At 36.2% G+C, this 17087-nt stretch overlaps 1 protein-coding gene across 1 annotated transcript in view; it reads right to left on the bottom strand.

Annotated features, from left to right (window-relative positions):
* LOC145681124 (adenosine deaminase-like) overlaps positions 1-17087 on the bottom strand; it is a 147979-nt gene that overhangs the window by 57997 nt on the left and 72895 nt on the right. Inside the window, exon 2 of the mRNA XM_081752550.1 lies at positions 8746-8991. Within this exon, the coding sequence (XP_081608676.1) occupies positions 8746-8991 (246 nt within the window). The remainder of the gene's footprint in view (positions 1-8745; positions 8992-17087) is intronic.

The following is a 17087-nucleotide window of genomic DNA, read 5'->3' as shown; positions in this document are numbered from 1 at the left end:
TGTTTTCCGATAAAATGCTCACTTGTTTCTTTAGTATTAACCATTATTATTATATGAAAAACAAAGCACTATTGAAAAGTAAAAACACACATCATTATAAATAATAATAATAATAATAATAATAATAATAATAATAATAATAATAATAATAATAATAATAATAATAATAATAATAATAATAATGACTCAGAATATAAATGAAAATGTTGACGAGTGACAAATGACGCAATAGACATTAACAAAGTGAGCATTAAGCAGTGGGCAACGATTGTAAGCCATTAGGAACTTAAGTTAAAATTTCCCTCAGAACTGATAAAAAATTCCCTTTGTACTTCCTGTCTTTTCTTAGTATTTGCCCCCATCCATGGACCAATGGACAAGTCACTTGAACTTCGATAATGAGTATTTCATTTACGCTGACCTTTCTCAACCTTGGTCAATGAACCGAAGCACTGTGCAGTAGGGTGGAGCGAAAATTTTTTTTTTCGAAATGCGAATTTGGATAGGGAGCAAAAGTTGCATCATATCATAATACTTTTCCATAGAAAATTTCAGCTCTCTGAAATAATTTTTAGCCGGGGCGCAAAGGGCCTTAAGTTTTGAGATTTTGTAAATCAATTTCCATTTACTACGTAACTATTTGGCAGATCTTCGTTGGAAGCAGACTGTAAGTTTTAGTATAAATAGAGTGCAAAAGATGCATCCTGTATCAGTACATAACAACAAGAACTTTTAATTCACTAAAATTATCTTCAGCTGGGGCGCAATGGCCCTGAAATTTGGGAATAACTAGACGAAAAGTGATCAACTATAAACATTTTGCTAGTTTGCCATAAAGAAGGTTTTTTTTTTTTTTTTTTTTTTTTTTTTTTTTTTTGCTATTTAGTAACAGTCTTTTTCTGGTATAATGAACTTGTTAGCTGTATTAAGTCACTAGTATAATAGTTTGGTGGGTGGAGAAAAGAGGGTACAAAACGAAATCAGGACGCGCGGTCGTGCAAGTGCTAAAGTCTTATGCAACTGTTTGGCAGCGTAACGATTGTTATTTGTGTGTTGTACCTGTGCTCGGGGCACGTGTCTGGTTAGCGGCTGTGTTGCTACGTTAGTGATTTGATTAGTTTTGCGCTTTTGTAGGTACTGATGGGTTTATTATCTACCACTGTATTACAGCCTAGTATTTGGTGTTTTTGTTTTGTGCTATAAAGAAGAAAGATGACAAAATCAACCAGGTAGAATATGTCAAGAGCACAAGAGATGTTTCGTAGTGCCAAAGGTCGCGACTGGAGAACGCTTCCAACTTACGAAGACGTTATGGCATGTTATTTATTTACGCGTCAGCAGCTGAAGGGGGTGGAAAGTAAAGAACCAGCAGAGAACTTGGTTTCCACGAAGGTAGCAGTAAAGGTGGAAGACATTTGGTAACGTGTTTCAATTCCTGTTGTTTCGCTCGGCCTTGTATCAATAGTGATCAACAGTCACCACAGGAAACTGAAAATATTTTTAAAATTGGCAGTAAGAGGGAGAATGAAAGAAGAAATAAATTACAAGAATTGAATAGCAGGGCAATAAACCATTTGATATAGCAGCTTGCAAGTGTTTAGATTTCACGGTGTGTCGTTGTACAGAACACTCAAAATGCCTGAATCGGAGAGAGTGTTTTATCAGACCAAAGGATAAGTAGAAAAATGGTAATCGGTGGCATTGATGTTACTTGAACAAAGAAAAGAGAAGAAAGGAAAGCCAAAAAGCAACTTGTGATCAAACTTTCAACCAAAACAGTACCAGTTACATTATTGAATCTTTACACTCCTCGTCATCTTTGGAAACAAGAAACGAAGGCAATAAAGAACACACTAAAGCTGGAGGAGATCCTGATTTTAGTTCGAAGTATCCTTTAAAGACAAGAAAGCAATCACAGATTAGATGCACGGAAATGAGAAAATTCCTCTCGACATTAGCAAATTGAGGGAGAAAACTGGCATGACTGGAAGAAAATTTGTAGCTATTGGTACTGAAGTTTTGGAAGATTTTAATATTGTGAGTCCAGAGCAGCTGCAAAACATAATTGATAGAAGTAAAATACAAAGAGAGGTTGCGAAAAATCGTAGAAGTGTAAGAACTAATGTGACTGTTAATAAAGAGAAACCTCGTACCATCTATTTTGATAGGAAGAAAGAGCAAACACTCGTAATGTCCGGCTCCGGAAGTCATAGAGATATGAAGAGGAAACAACATTATTGTGTTCTTGAAAAACCGGGTAATAAATTTCTCAGCTATGTCTCTGACAGTTTCAGCATCAGCAAAGAATACTGCTAATTCCATCTGCCGGGAATTACAAGAAAATAATGTGAACCTATGAGATCTGGTAGCTATCGGCTGCGATGGTACTAATACTAATGTTGGGTTGATTAGAGTGCTCGAAAACCATTTAGAGAGGTCCTTGCAGTGATGCATAAGTTTATTGCACATCATTGAACTACTACTTCGTCATTTACTGAAAGAAATCGATTATGTATCTACTGGTACTTTGTCTGGTTCTATTCGTAGATCAATGGTGAATTGAGAGACGAATCCAGTGTGCAGCATCGGAAAGATTTCTTCAGATCTCCCTACATACCTAAACGTGCGTCATCTCAGTTATGATCAAAGATATTTGTATGAAATATATCAATTTGTCATAAGAGGAGACTGTGATAAAAACCTAGCAGATAAGAAACCTAGGAAACTTGCGCATACTCGCTGGTTAACAATGGCTTGCAGATTTTTGCGTCTATATATATATATATATATATATATATATATATATATATATATATATATATATATATATATATATATATATATGCCAAATTCTTGAGAGAAGCTCTAAACCCTCGTAAAGTTCGTAGTAAAAGTATATGCACCAGTCTGGTTCAGCATAAAACTGAAACCTCTTGCCAAATACGGAGCTAAACATTTGTTCTTGACCATAAGACTTTCGTGATGTTTGCAAGAACCATACAAAACTTTTGTCAATAAAGTAATTTCCAAAAATGCATTCTATTCGAATTCTGAAAATATTCTTATTGCCATGATTGGTGACTACAGATCAGCTACGCGAATCCTTGCTGCCGATAAAATTCTCAAATCCAGAAAACAATGTAACGTTGTGAAACTCGTTCCTTCCCTGTGCCAGTGTTAAACTTCGAGGCTAGTAATTACACAGAAATGATAAACTAAAATGGGTGTAACAACAGAACCGCCAATACTTACTCATATTACAGATGATAAATTGCGAGAAATTTGTTTTTAAGAAAGTACAAGTGTTGATATCCCTGAGTTTCCATGAAATACGCGAGCAGTGGAAAGATTAGTGAAAATACTTAGTGAATGTTCTTCTTCAGTATGTGGGCCACGAGAGATTTCTTTATTTGTTCCAAATTTGACTTAAGAAAATACATGACTACTTTTCAGATAAAGTCGCAGTATTTTGCTTGAAGACGTGAATGAAATTTATGAAACATTCAATCTAATACTGATGTAGCTGTAACATAGAATATGAACTTCGATAGCTTTAGAAATCCACCTGGACACGACAACGAATCTTAACACCTTCAAATTATAGTCTCCTTCAAGAGAAGAGCTGCCTAATAATTACACAAATGAATAATAAACGTGTATTTATTTACAAAATCTATCAAACTTAAGGCCCATTGCGCCCCTGCTAAAGAATATTTTAGAGAATTGAAATTTCCGGTGGTAAAGTACTACAATATGATGCTGTGCATATGGTGGGATATGAAAGGTGTGGTGTACTATGAGCTGCTGCAACCGGGTGAAACTATGAATGGAGAACGTTATCGACGACAATTAATGCGTTTGAAGCAAGCTCTGGCCAGAACACGACCAGAATGGGAGAACAGACATGATAAACTTATTGTTCAACATGATAACGCTCGCCCACATGTCGCAAAACCGGTCAAAACCTATTTAGAAAATGTCGGATGAGAAGTTTTACCCCACCCGCCGTATTCACCAGACGTTGTTCCTTCGGACTACTACTTGTTCGATTGCATGAACAACGATTTGATTGGACAGCGGTTTACTTCTTCAGAAGATATCGAAACATGGGTCTCTGACTGGATCGCTTCCAAGGATGAGGACTTCTTTCGCCACGGAATCCGTACATTGCCTGACAGATGGGCGAAAGTGGTGGCTAGCGATGGACAATATTTTTCTTAAGGTATTTATGTATTTTGTGTTTGTACTACAGCTTCAATGTGTGCGTACCAACCGCACGAATTAATTCCTACACCAAATATATATATATATATATATATATATATATATATATATATATATATATATATATATATATATATATATAAAGTACGGATCCAAGGGGGGCTATAAGGGCTATAGCCCCCACCCTTGACGCTCAGGTATACATTGGATAAAATGGGCTTCAATCCTGCTTTACACTGGATAAAATGGCAAAATATGGTTTAGCCCCTCCCTTGGTCATATCCTGGATCCGCCCCTGTATATATATATATATATATATATATATATATATATATATATATATATAAGATGATGAAATATGATATGGTCCTTACTTTTCCCTCTGTTGGAGACCCAGGAAACGGTTGATTCGGCCCTGCTTTATTAAAGAGATTGTTAAACTGTTTGTAGTTTAAAGAAGGCAGTTAAATTGAGATTTCTGCTTTAACCCACCATTATTCATAATCGGCCTTGATCATACAGGAAATTGTGGGACACACGACTGTTAGCAACTCAGATTGATACAATAGAAATCGTTTTCTGGTCAACAGAATACGTGATTACCATTTCCTGCCTTACAATACAGAACATAAGCTGTATGTTACTGATTTCAGTTATCGATCTGTTTTTCTATGCATTAGACTCCTATATGTTCTGGCTGGGTTTATGAAGCTATTGAATATAATGGTGAAAACATGACCAGCAGGATCTAGAAAAAGACTGAGATTATTGATGGTGGTTATTATATTAGTTGCTATTAGCTATACCTTTGATATAATACTTGCTATTCTATAACATTATTAATATATGTCGGGAGATTAGACATATAGCAGTTGATAACAAAATGAGTATCAATTCTCATGCGTAGTTTTCGACAAAATTATTTTGTAAATTTAACAAGGAAGAAGTTGGATGATACTACGTCATCTGTTAAGATGAAGCTGATACTGAAGCATACAATTATCAAACCCTTCATTGTGCCATTAGAAAGACGACAGTATATACATTAGGGGATCTAGAAGGTAAAAACTGGGGGGGGGGGTAGCCAGAACCAAGAATATGATAGGTATATCATGAGTTTGCTATAAGCTTTCAAAATATATAAATAATAGTTTCAATTATTTTGATCATCCAAAAAACTGGGGGGCTTAGGCTCTCTCGGTTCTGGATTACATCAGCCACTGAGTACATAGACGTGACCGAAAATTACGATTACAAATTACAGTCCGGTTTCAAACATATTGACGTCTGGTGAAAGCCAATGGCGTGCAAGTGCGACGTTGTCGAATTTCATTTTTTTTTTTTTTCGTATTCAGGTAACAAGCATAACGTGAAAAATTAATGCGAGAATATAGGTACACTAAGCATCATTCTTCCCCATTTACTACCATATCCATTCGAATAAACATTATCACTTGTACTGGACCTTATTACGCAACATTAAAAAAAAAATAGCTGTAACACTCTAACGCTGAAGGCTGCAAACAAATATACTGCTTAAGAGAGCAAGACACGATTTGAACTCAAACTCCAAACTAAACGATGTTCCTTGTTCTTTCTGTGGCACTGACTGATAGAATGTTCGTTATAAACATCGTTTGTTCATTCGAAGTTTTGTTTATACGGAAAACACAAATTGTATAACGAAGCAAACACTTCGAAGGAAGATATGGAAGAATAAACGCTGTTTAGATTGATTTTTATATAAAGTTTACAATAAATAACAATTGCTAGTTGATAGATGGCATAATAATTGATAGATGGCACTGGACTCAACAAAATTACATGCTTTGAGGGTAAATTTTCATTTGTAGTAGCCATTTTTTATTGAGTTATCATTTTTGTTAGGTTAAACATTTCTTAGCATTCAATTAAGTGGGAAGAACACAGAAGCGTATTTTTGGTAAATGTATACTTGAAGCATCAATTATGTTGGGTTAACCGTTTTCTAGCATTCAATTAAGTGGGAAGAAAACAACAATGTACTTTTGGTATATGTATGCTTGAAGCATGAATTATCATTTATGTTGGGTCAAACGTTTCTTAGCATTCATTTAAGTGGGAAGAACACACCAGTGTACTTTTGGTGCATGTATATTTGAAGAATGAATTATAATCTTGGTCGGGTTAAACGTTATTTAGCATTCAATTAAGTGGGAAGAACACAGCAGTGTACTTTTGGTAAATGTATACTTGAAGCATGAATTATCATTTTGTTGGGTTAAACGTTTCTTAGCATTCAATTAAGTGGGAAGAACACAACAATGTACTTTTGGTACATGTATACTTGAAGCATGAATTATCATTTATGTTGGGTTAAACGTTTCTTAGCATTCAATTAAGTGGGAAGAACACACCAGTGTACTTTTGGTCCATGTATACTTGAAGCATGAATTATGTTGGGTTAAACGTTTCTTAGCATTCAATTAAGTGGGAAGAACACACCAGTGTACTTTTGGTCCATGTATACTTGAAGCATGAATTATGTTGGATTAAACGTGTCTTAGCATTCAATTAAGTGGGAAGAACACACCAGTGTATTTTTGTTACATGTATACTAGAAGATTGAATTATAATTTTGGTTGGGTTCAATGTTATTTAGCATTCAATTAAGTGGGAAGAACACACCAGTGTACTTTTGTTACATGTATACTAGAAGATTGAATTTTAATTTTGGTTGGGTTAAACGTTTCTTAGCATTCAATTAAGTGGGAAGAACACAACAATGTACTTTTGGTACATGTATGCTTGAAGCATGAATTATCATTTATGTTGGGTTAAACTTTTCTTAGCATACAATTAAGTGGGACGAACACTCCAGTGTACTTTTGGTATATGTATACTTGAAGCAAGAATTATCATTTTTGTTGGGTTAAACGTTTCTTAGCATTCAATTAAGTGGGAAAAAGACATCAGTATACTTTTGGTCCATGTATACTTGATGCATAAATTATCATTTTGTTGGGTTAAACCGTTTCTTAGGATTCAATTAAGTGGGAAGAACACAGAAGTGTACTTTTGGTACATGTATACTTGAAGCATGAATTATCATTTTGTTGGGTTAAACCGTTTCTTAGGATTCAATTAAGTGGGAAGAACACAGAAGTGTACTTTTGGTACATGTATACTTGAAGCATGAATTATCATTTTTGTTGGTTTTAACGTTTCTTAGCTAAGTGGGAAGAACACACAAGTGTACTTTTCGTATATGTATACTTGAAGCATGAATTATATTTGGTTAAACGTTTCTTAGCATTCAATTAAGTGCGAAGCACTTACCAAAAAGTACCAGTGTACTTTTTTTACAGGTATATTTGAAGCATCAATATGTTGGGTTAAACATTTCTTAGCATTCAATTAAGTGGGAAGAAGACAGAAGTGTACTTTTGGTGCATGTGTACTTGAAGCATGAATTATCATTTATGTTGGGTTAAACGTTTCTTATTATTCATTTAAGTGGGAAGAACACAGAAGTGTACTTTTTTTACATGTATACTTGAAGCATGAATTATCATTTATGTTGGGTCAAATGTTTCTTAGCATTCAATTAAGTGGGAAGAACACACCAGTGTACATTTGGTACATGTGTATTTGAAGAAAGAATTATAATTTTGGTTGGGTTAAACGTTATTTAGCATTCAATTAAGTGGGAAGAAGACAAAAGTGTACTTTTGGTACATGTGTACTTGAAGCATGAATTATCATTTTTGTTGGGTTAAACGTTTCTTATTATTCAATTAAGTGGGAAGAACACAGAAGTGTACTTTTGGTGCATGTATACTTGAAGCATGAATTATCATTTTTGTTGGTTTAAACGTTTCTTAGCTAAATGGGAAGAACACACCAGTTAGAACAGTTGTTGACTATATTAAGGAGAGTTTGTGCTAAACTGAGGTTCTATACAAGTACGGAAGAAGTGTTTTTATTTCTAGCTGTTTACACGCGACTGAGATTTAAACATATTTTTTGTGCTAGATTTGGCTACAGGCGGGAATATTTTTTTCTGAACCTGCAGGCAAAAATAAAAAATGCAGCTTACGGACATGATAATACTGTAATCCTAAGAAGTGAATGTTTATGTTATTCCTTAGTTTAACATTGATGAAGAGTTGAGATTGTTTCGTCTCGTAAAACGTATTTATTTCTATCATAAGACCTCTTCAAGCATTGACACATGTGGAATCTTTCTGGTTTATTTTATATCGAGGTACGTATTTGTTTTTATCACTGCTTTGATCTATTACAATGCTTAAGCTCCCTCGTAGCTTAGCGGTTCATGTACACGTCTTTGGCATGGGAGACCTGTGTTCGGTTCCCGACGTGAGCTCATGTGGTTCGGATCTCACGTTAAGCTTTACGTCCACGTCTCATATAGCCTCGCTGCTGAAAGGGATGCTAAACTGAAAATCACAGCAAATCAAAATCTATTACAATACGTTAGAAATTAACGAGTTCATGGTTTCGTAATTCTAAAAGGCTTACCTTCTGGGTTAGGAACAACCAAAGTCAAATTTCCATAAAGCGTTTGGTCATAAACTTCTGCGCCCATTTCCTTCCTGACTTCGCTCACTAATCGCCATGCACAGTTGTTGTCCGGAGTATCAAAGAACATGAATCTGGGCTTCCCATCAGTTTCAATGCAAGTGTATAGGTTGTCTCGGTAACTTACGTTTTGTACCACATAGTCTGCCGAAGCAATCGACGTGTCATGCCCATGAAGCGCAGCTCCTAAGAGTAAAAATTCATAAATTAATATTTTCCCAATAATTCTGTATTCAAAATTATAGTATTTTAATCATGAAGGTTTGTCTATGGGCGAACACAAATAAACAGTTAAAGAGGTCGTTTATTTTAAAATAATGAACTAGTATACTTTCTTTAGTGTTTTTTTTCGGTATTACTGTTTTTTCTCAATTTTGACAAACGGTTTGTCACTACTTTTCGTATGATTTTCTGTATTCTACTCCATACTAACATTTAGAAAGCTCCCACCTTTATACATTGTTCTTTCGTAATGTTACGTATCCGCCAGGAAGGAGGAACGAATTTTTTTTTTTTTTTTTGAAGTGTTAAAAACATTTTAAGATAGTAACTGACTGGCAGCGAATGAAAACCAAGGCAACTGGATAAAACCTGACCCCGCATGCTTGCACCCAACCTTTAGATAAATGACTATTAAAATGGTTTTTAGTAACTAAACAAAAGGTAAAAACAAAGATAAAGTTTCAAATAAAAAAAAACCTGGTTGGGAGCAGCGGGGTCATCTCTCTCTCATCGCCGCTCTCCTCATCTCGTCACTCCACTGCAAAGGATCAGACCTTCTCTGGAGCATGGAACTGGAGACAATAGTGTGAGCCATTTTCCCTTTTCTCCAATCTCTGAGCTGTGAATTGGGTAGCTAAATCGGTATCCCGTGAGCGAATAATACATTCACTTGTGTGCACTATACTATTTATTAATTTTATAATTGCAACCATCAATAAATCAAATTTTGTTTAAATTAAATTCATTATTTAATAGCCGAAGTTAACAATTAAGTTGCATCTCAAAAAATTGTCTATCAAAAAGATTGAAATCAACATTTTAAAGATCGAAACAGTAATATCCATCTTTCTGCTCCTAAATATATTTCTTCATGGGAAACATTTGATAAGTTTCTCCATAAATTTTCCGTCTTACAAAATACATGTTGATACATGCTAAGGCCTCTTGTTCTAACAGGACTAGCTCAGGAGAGTAATGCTCCCGTAAGTAGGAACGGAAAACACAGTTCTGATTGGTTGGCGTTATCTATGTTTTGCCACGTTGCATTCAAATAGGAGAATTCAGACAATTGTTGTTGTCGATACTCGAGGCCGAGCTATATGCTAATAACAAAAATTTCTTTTGGCGTGAGTTCAAACCCGGCCCGAGGAAAGTTTTTTAACATTATTTTTTACATTTTTGTAACACCTTTTAAATAAAAATAACACGAAAATAATACTCAAAAATGTGATTTACTTACTTTTGTGCAGATAAGTAGTAGTAGTAGTAGTAGGAACGGGTTAGAAGCCCCGCAGCGCTCGTTTTGTTGCCCTTGTACTCCATGATATAAGGCTCGTTTTGTTCCCCTTGTACTAAATGATATAGATTTTGTGACCAACTTAAAACAACTGACTAGGATAGCGCGTAAAACAGCTGGCTAGAGTAGCGCGCGAAAAAAACGTGGTTCCGGGAGTATTACTCTCCGAGCGGGTCGTGTCGTGTTCTAACTTACTGTCTTGGCTGACATCTTCTGATTACATTTCTTATTTTTACTAATAATACTAGCAAAACTAGTCATCTTTCTTATAATCTAATATAGAAGGACTTTATTTAGGCCAATGCGGTCTGTTATATTATATAATGTTTCTGGAGAGCGTACTAAGTGATGGTTCGTCAATATTTAGTATCGATCCAACTATGTAATCAATAGAATGGACGAAGTAAACATCATGTGTTAAGAGTTGAATGCTCTGACTGAAAGAGACCAGAGAAATTTATAACTTGATTTTTACATTGCTCAATACATACAGCAAAAATATTTTCGCTAAATAACAATAACAATAAAAGTATATGTTGTTTTATTATAGTGCTACGTACACTTGCTTGTTACTTTCGAAATATTTTTGTTTGTTTGTTTGTCTATAGGAATTATATATATATATATATATATATATATATATATATATATATATATATATATATATATATATATATATATATATATATACACAGAGGGTTGATTAATTCGTGTGTCAATTTCATTTGTTCACTGTGCAAAGGTGGTATGAGGTAAAGCCAGGGCCGGATTTTCCTCTAGGCCCGGTGGGCCCGGGCCTATGGGCGCAGGCTCCCAGGGGGCGCACGGCCGAGGGGAAAAAAATAAAAAATATCTAGAAATAAAAATAAATAGCCATAATTTAACATATTTTTTGAATTGATTAAAAGAAATCAGGCTAATAAAGCACTCTGATTTTGAAGTTCATTGGAACAAATAATTGTTGGTAAAGTTCACCAATCTTTTGTTAATACATTAACGGTATTTTGTTAAGCCCAGAACCAAGTAAATTCCTCAAAAAACTTGCAAAGATAAAATTGCATCGTGGAGTGGTGTTTAAGCAATTAACATATAGGCCTGATATAATTTTTTAATAAAGGTTTTTAGGAAAGTAACTTTAACCAGACTAGGGGGCGAAAAAAATTATTGGGCCTAGGGGCGCCAAAATGCTAAATCCGGCCCTGGGTAAAGCTGTGCAATTTGGTGTAACTTTAGATGAAGGACATAAGTTTGGTTTCGCCATAGAAGCATGTCACTCGTACTAAAGATTGAAGAGATATAGGATCAAAGGTCAAATTTCGATTTTTTTCCTTATGGGACTTCAATGGTAAATTCTGAAACAGGCTGAAAAAACGTAAATCGAAGTGATAACAGAGAAAAAGCTATGATTCTATGTTGCAAGCCGACAAAATATTCGTCAATCAAGTGTCAAGGTCAGAGGTCACGGTCAGATCAAGGTCACAGGTCATCTTGAGAACCCATTTGAATACACTGAAAACAACACAATGTCCGTACCTCATCATGTCAAATGGATTCTCAAGGTGACCTGTGACCTTGATGTGGCAGTAACCTCTTACCATGACACTTGATTGACGCATATTTGGTCGGCTTGCGATATAGAATCATACCATACAGCTTTTTCTTTATCACTTCAATTTACGTTTTTTTCAGGCTCTTTCAGAATTTACCATTGCAATCCCATAAGGACTAAAATCGAAATTTGACCTTTGACCCTATATCTCTTCAATCTTTAGTACAAGTGACATGTTTCTATGACAAAACAAAACGTATGTCCTCTATCTAAAGTTACACCATATTGCACGGCTTTTACCTCATACCACTTTTGTATATATATGGGCTTTCGGCATCTATGGTAATTCTAGCCCGTCACGTATGAGGTATGACGTCCCTCGGTTATCACACTACACACTGATCGGGAAAGGGAGGAAGCAAGGAAACGGCATGATACCTTTTATGTTAGGTACCATTCCGTCATTTGCCTATTATAAACGAGAGAAACAAAGGAAAAACTCCACTCAGGATAGCTAGCCTGAAAAGGCTTTTATATCTTTTCAACCCGAGTGGCTCCACCAGGAATCGAACTCGGGACCGCTTGAACTAAAGGTGAGAGCATTAGCGACTACGCGGATCTTGTCAACATTAAGTAAAAATGTTCAAACTCGCAAACCCGGCTTCCGAGTTTTAACATTAGGTATAAATGTTCAAACACGCAAGCCTGGCTTTCGAATTTCAACATTGGGAAGAAATGTTCAAACACGCAAGCCTGACTTTTGAGTTTCAACATTGGGAAGAAATGTTCAAACTCGTTAGCCTGGCTTTCGACTTTCAACATTGGGAAGAAATGTTCAAACTCGTTAGCCTGGCTTTTGAGTTTCAACATTAGGATGAAATGTTCAAACTCGTTAGCCCGGATTTTGAGTTTCAACATTAGGTAGAAATTTTCAAACTCGCAAGGCTGGCTTTCGAGTTTCAACATTGGGAAGACATGTTCAAACTCGTTAGCCTGGCTTTCGAGTTCAATCATTGAACACGAACACGTGTGAGCAGGAGCTAATGTTGCTCATGAGTGAGAAATTCCTCTTCTTGACGAGAAGTACATTTTAAATTTGAGACGAGGCGAGAAACGACATTTCTCGTCTTATTACTAGACAAGACATTTCACGAGTCTCTTAGACAACACTAGTTCATCCAAGTCTTAGATCTTAAACACTGCATTAGCGTTACATGCAGGGCGGTATTAACTCATCTGGAGGCCCGGGTCTAGGAAAAGATATGTGGCCCCTACTGACTTAACCTAATACATTTCTGTGAAAGTACAGTACGAAACTTAAGGGAATACAATAGAGCGTCGATTATCCGAAGTAATTGGGGGACATGGGTGTTCGGAAAACTGGTTTGTTCGGATAATCGAACTGTACATGTTGAAACCCAGCGACTGGCGGCTTGGCCGGTCAGCAGCGCCTTATGAAGGCCCCATTAGAAGCAATGTTCCGCCAGCGGTGGCTCAGTGCGGCGACTACTGTGGGAAACTTGGTTTGGGAGTGAGGGGGATGATGGACGGTAGGGTGGGAGAGTAACAGGTGCGAGCGAGTACACAGTTTGGTTAAGCGGTCGTTCGGTTGAACGACGTTCGGATAATCGACGCTCTACTGTATGTTTCAATTTTTGATGTTTTATTTTATGATGATCATTGTATCTTCATGATTGTTTTTAGATAGCCAGTTGAGATTTGAGTCAGAGTGGAGGCCCGGGGCTATAGCCCCCCTAAGCCTCTCCCTTAATCCAGCCCTGGTTACATGAGTCATAACTATCACATAAGGATTATAAACATATACTGTATAGTGTACGGACACAATAAAGAGCATTTGTCAACGTTTAAAAACACACAAGTAATTACAAAATATACTCCAATAATAAATATGGTTTGAATGTTGTTAAATCACACTCTTCGTTGACCTCATGTAACGCGGAACGATTCTAATAACTTCTAGATAACGTTAAGAAAAATCAGGGCATAGATTTGGGTATATAAATTTACAAAACGAAACGAGATAATTTCGAGACAATAAGAGAAAAACTCTTCGAGAATCGAGACGATACTTTTTTACAAAATGTACAATATTTGCCATAGCCAGTAGATAAAATAATGTAAAGACTGAGATAGATAGATAAAGAGAGAGAGAGAAATATGACTGAGTTCTTTAATTTAAAGAAGGCTACAGAGACAACTCCTGATTAACAGTCAATATTTCAGTTTTTCAATGTAACTGCAGGCTATAATAAAAATTCACGTAAAGTAAAGAGAAGTGAGAATCAACTCGGAGTAGAATACCTGCAATTGATTCCCGATGAGAGCTCATGTGATTCGAATACTAGGGATGGCCAGAACCGGTCTAAACGGATCCGGTTCTAGAAGATCCGGTTCCAGAACCGCATTTTCGGATCCAGGTCAGAAACAGAATTTTCGGATCCAGGACTAAAGCCGGTTCTTCGTATCCAGGTCTGGAACCAGTTCTTCAGATCCAGGTCTGGAACCGGTTCCCATGATTCGGTTCTGGAACCGGGTTTTCGGATCCATGTCTGGAACCGGTTCTGGAAACCAATATCCAACAACCGGTTCCGCTGGAACCGAAACTTTGTGACTATCCCTACGCTAAACCCGAGCTGCTGGCAGGCTGTGAACAGTGTGCTAGATGAAATGGTGGAAGCGACAGGCAGACGCCCAGGAGGCGGCCGCTTGTCTCATTTGGCTAAATAAACTGGGTAACTGGCAAACTCATTGGCCAAAGAGGCAAACTGGCCAACTCATTTGGCTAAATACAGGCAAGCGCACGGACCTTTTTGCAGTGTTTTGAAGGTGAACTTTGTGCCTCCTTTACGAGTCTTTGGGAGCTTTCGGATCCAGGCCTGGAACCGGTTCCTAAGATCCCGTTCTGGAACCGGGTTTTCAGATCCAGATCTGAAACCAATTCCTAAGATACGATTCTGGAACCGGGTTTTCGGATCCAGGTCTGAAACCGGTTCCTAAGATCCAGTTCTGGAAACCGGATCTCCGAGAACCGGTTCCTCGTGGAACCGGTTCCGCCTGAACCGGAACTTTGTGGCCATCCCTATCGAATACCATGTAGCTCCAATGCTCATGTAGCCCCGATGCTGAACAGGACGACAAAGTCCAAAGCAAACAACAAATCAATTATTGCAGTTACTAAGTAAATATCTGTATGTATATACAAAAGTAGAGATGCAAGGGCTCGGAAAAAAACCGGCTTTTTTGGAAAAAAACTCGGTTTTTTCTGCTTCGCTTTTTTGCTTGGGAAATTTTGGGCTTTTTTGAAAATTTTGCTTTAAATTGATAAAGCAGACTTTGTTTCAATTCTCTACAACAAAAAACTCATTTAAATAGTGGTTGATGCAGATAATAATATGAAACCTCGAAAATAAACCATGAATTTCAAAAATTCTTAACATTATGAATTCCAAAGGATTAACCAATATAAGTAATAATATTTTATCGTCTTATATACAGTAAGTATTTTAAAAAATGATTCACAAATAACGCAAAATTGTATGTAGTATTTTTACTTCAAAATATCACACACCCTCTTTTTGAAGCAAAATAAAGAAAAACATGAGAGAAATCTGCACATCAAGAGCTTCGTTTCCGGAGGTTCTGTACATTCTTGAAATTTTTCAGTTAAGTTTTATCTTTCATATACATTGTATGAATATTTCGAACAAATTTTTCACTGATTGATCACATACGTAATAATATGTTACCACCTATTATGTGCTTCGGATCTGCAAAATCGGTAAAGCTCCAAATTATGTAATGCACTGACTGCTTCTTAAGCTTGTTGAGAATCGGGAAAGTATCGAATTTTATGTTCATGGATAATATACGTAATAGACGGTTCATCTGAGCGTATGGTTTCCTAAGCTGTAGAATATATAACCACCATCACGGTTTACCCAGTGCTGAAGGTTTCTAAATTTTTAGCAAGAAAATTCAACATATAGTTGCGAAACTTTTTTTTTTTTTTTTTTTTTTTTTTTTTTTTTACAAAAAAGAAAAACTATGGAATACATTTGAAAAGAGTGGAACAATCAATCACTGTTTCAATTCACAAGAAAGACGACAGAATTGATTGTAATAATTGTCGAGGCATTTCTCTTAACATTCTAAGATTGACCCCATACGCAGATTAAATTATTGGAGATTATCAGTGTGAATTTACTCGAAATCGACCAGATATTTACCACTCGACAAATACTCGAAAAGAAATGGGAATATATTACCCAGTACATCAACTGTTTATTGATTTTAGAAAGGCTTACAACTCGGTTAGGAGGGAAACATTGTACAACATTCTTACAGAATTTGGAATACCGAAAAAGCTAGATTTATTAAGTGTTTAAATGAATTCCAGAGTAAAGTCCGAGTAGAAAAATGCGAGCTTTCACGTCGAGATTGGCCTGAAACAAGGATATGCATTATCGCCGTTATTATTCAGCTTTGTTCCGGAGTACGCTATAAGAAATATCAAAGATAGGAACCAGGGCCTAGAGCTGAATGGTATTCACCAGGTTATGGTGTATGTTGATGATGTAAATCTGATAGAACAACGAAAGAAATGCAGAGGCCTTATTAAACGCTTGCAGGGACATGAGTATGCAGAGAAATCTAAATACAAGGAAGTTCACAAGGATCGTAATACGGCAAATTATGAATGCGTTAAAATATTAATTAACACTTTCGACACAGTGAATACTTTCAAATATCTTGGATCAGTATTACCAGATCAAAATCATACCCACAAAGAAATTAAATGTCGACCAAAATCAGGAAATTCTTGTTATTATTCAGTTCAAAATACTTTGTCGTTGCGAATTCTGTCAAGAATTTAAAGCTTAAAATATATAAAATGATAATCATGCCTGTCATGCTTTAGGTTGTGAAACATGGTCGCTTACGCTGAGGGAAGAACGCAGACTGAAATTATTTGAAAATAAAATTCTGAGACAAATATTTGGACCCAAGAGGAACGGGAATGGGGAATGGCGGAAACTTCATAAGGAGGAACTACATAATTTATACGGTTTACCAAACATCGTTAGAGTCATCAAGTCTAGGAGGCTCAGGTGAGCAGGTCATGTAGCCAGAATGGAAGAAAGTGGGAACGCTTTCAAAGTTTTAACTGGAAATCCAATCGGAAAATGTCCATTA

The sequence above is a fragment of the Thermobia domestica genome, chromosome 3, assembly GCF_964235325.1.
Source record: "Thermobia domestica chromosome 3, izTheDome1.hap1.1, whole genome shotgun sequence".
Lineage (NCBI taxonomy): Eukaryota > Metazoa > Arthropoda > Insecta > Zygentoma > Lepismatidae > Thermobia > Thermobia domestica.
This window is presented reverse-complemented; position numbering and strand designations above follow the sequence as displayed.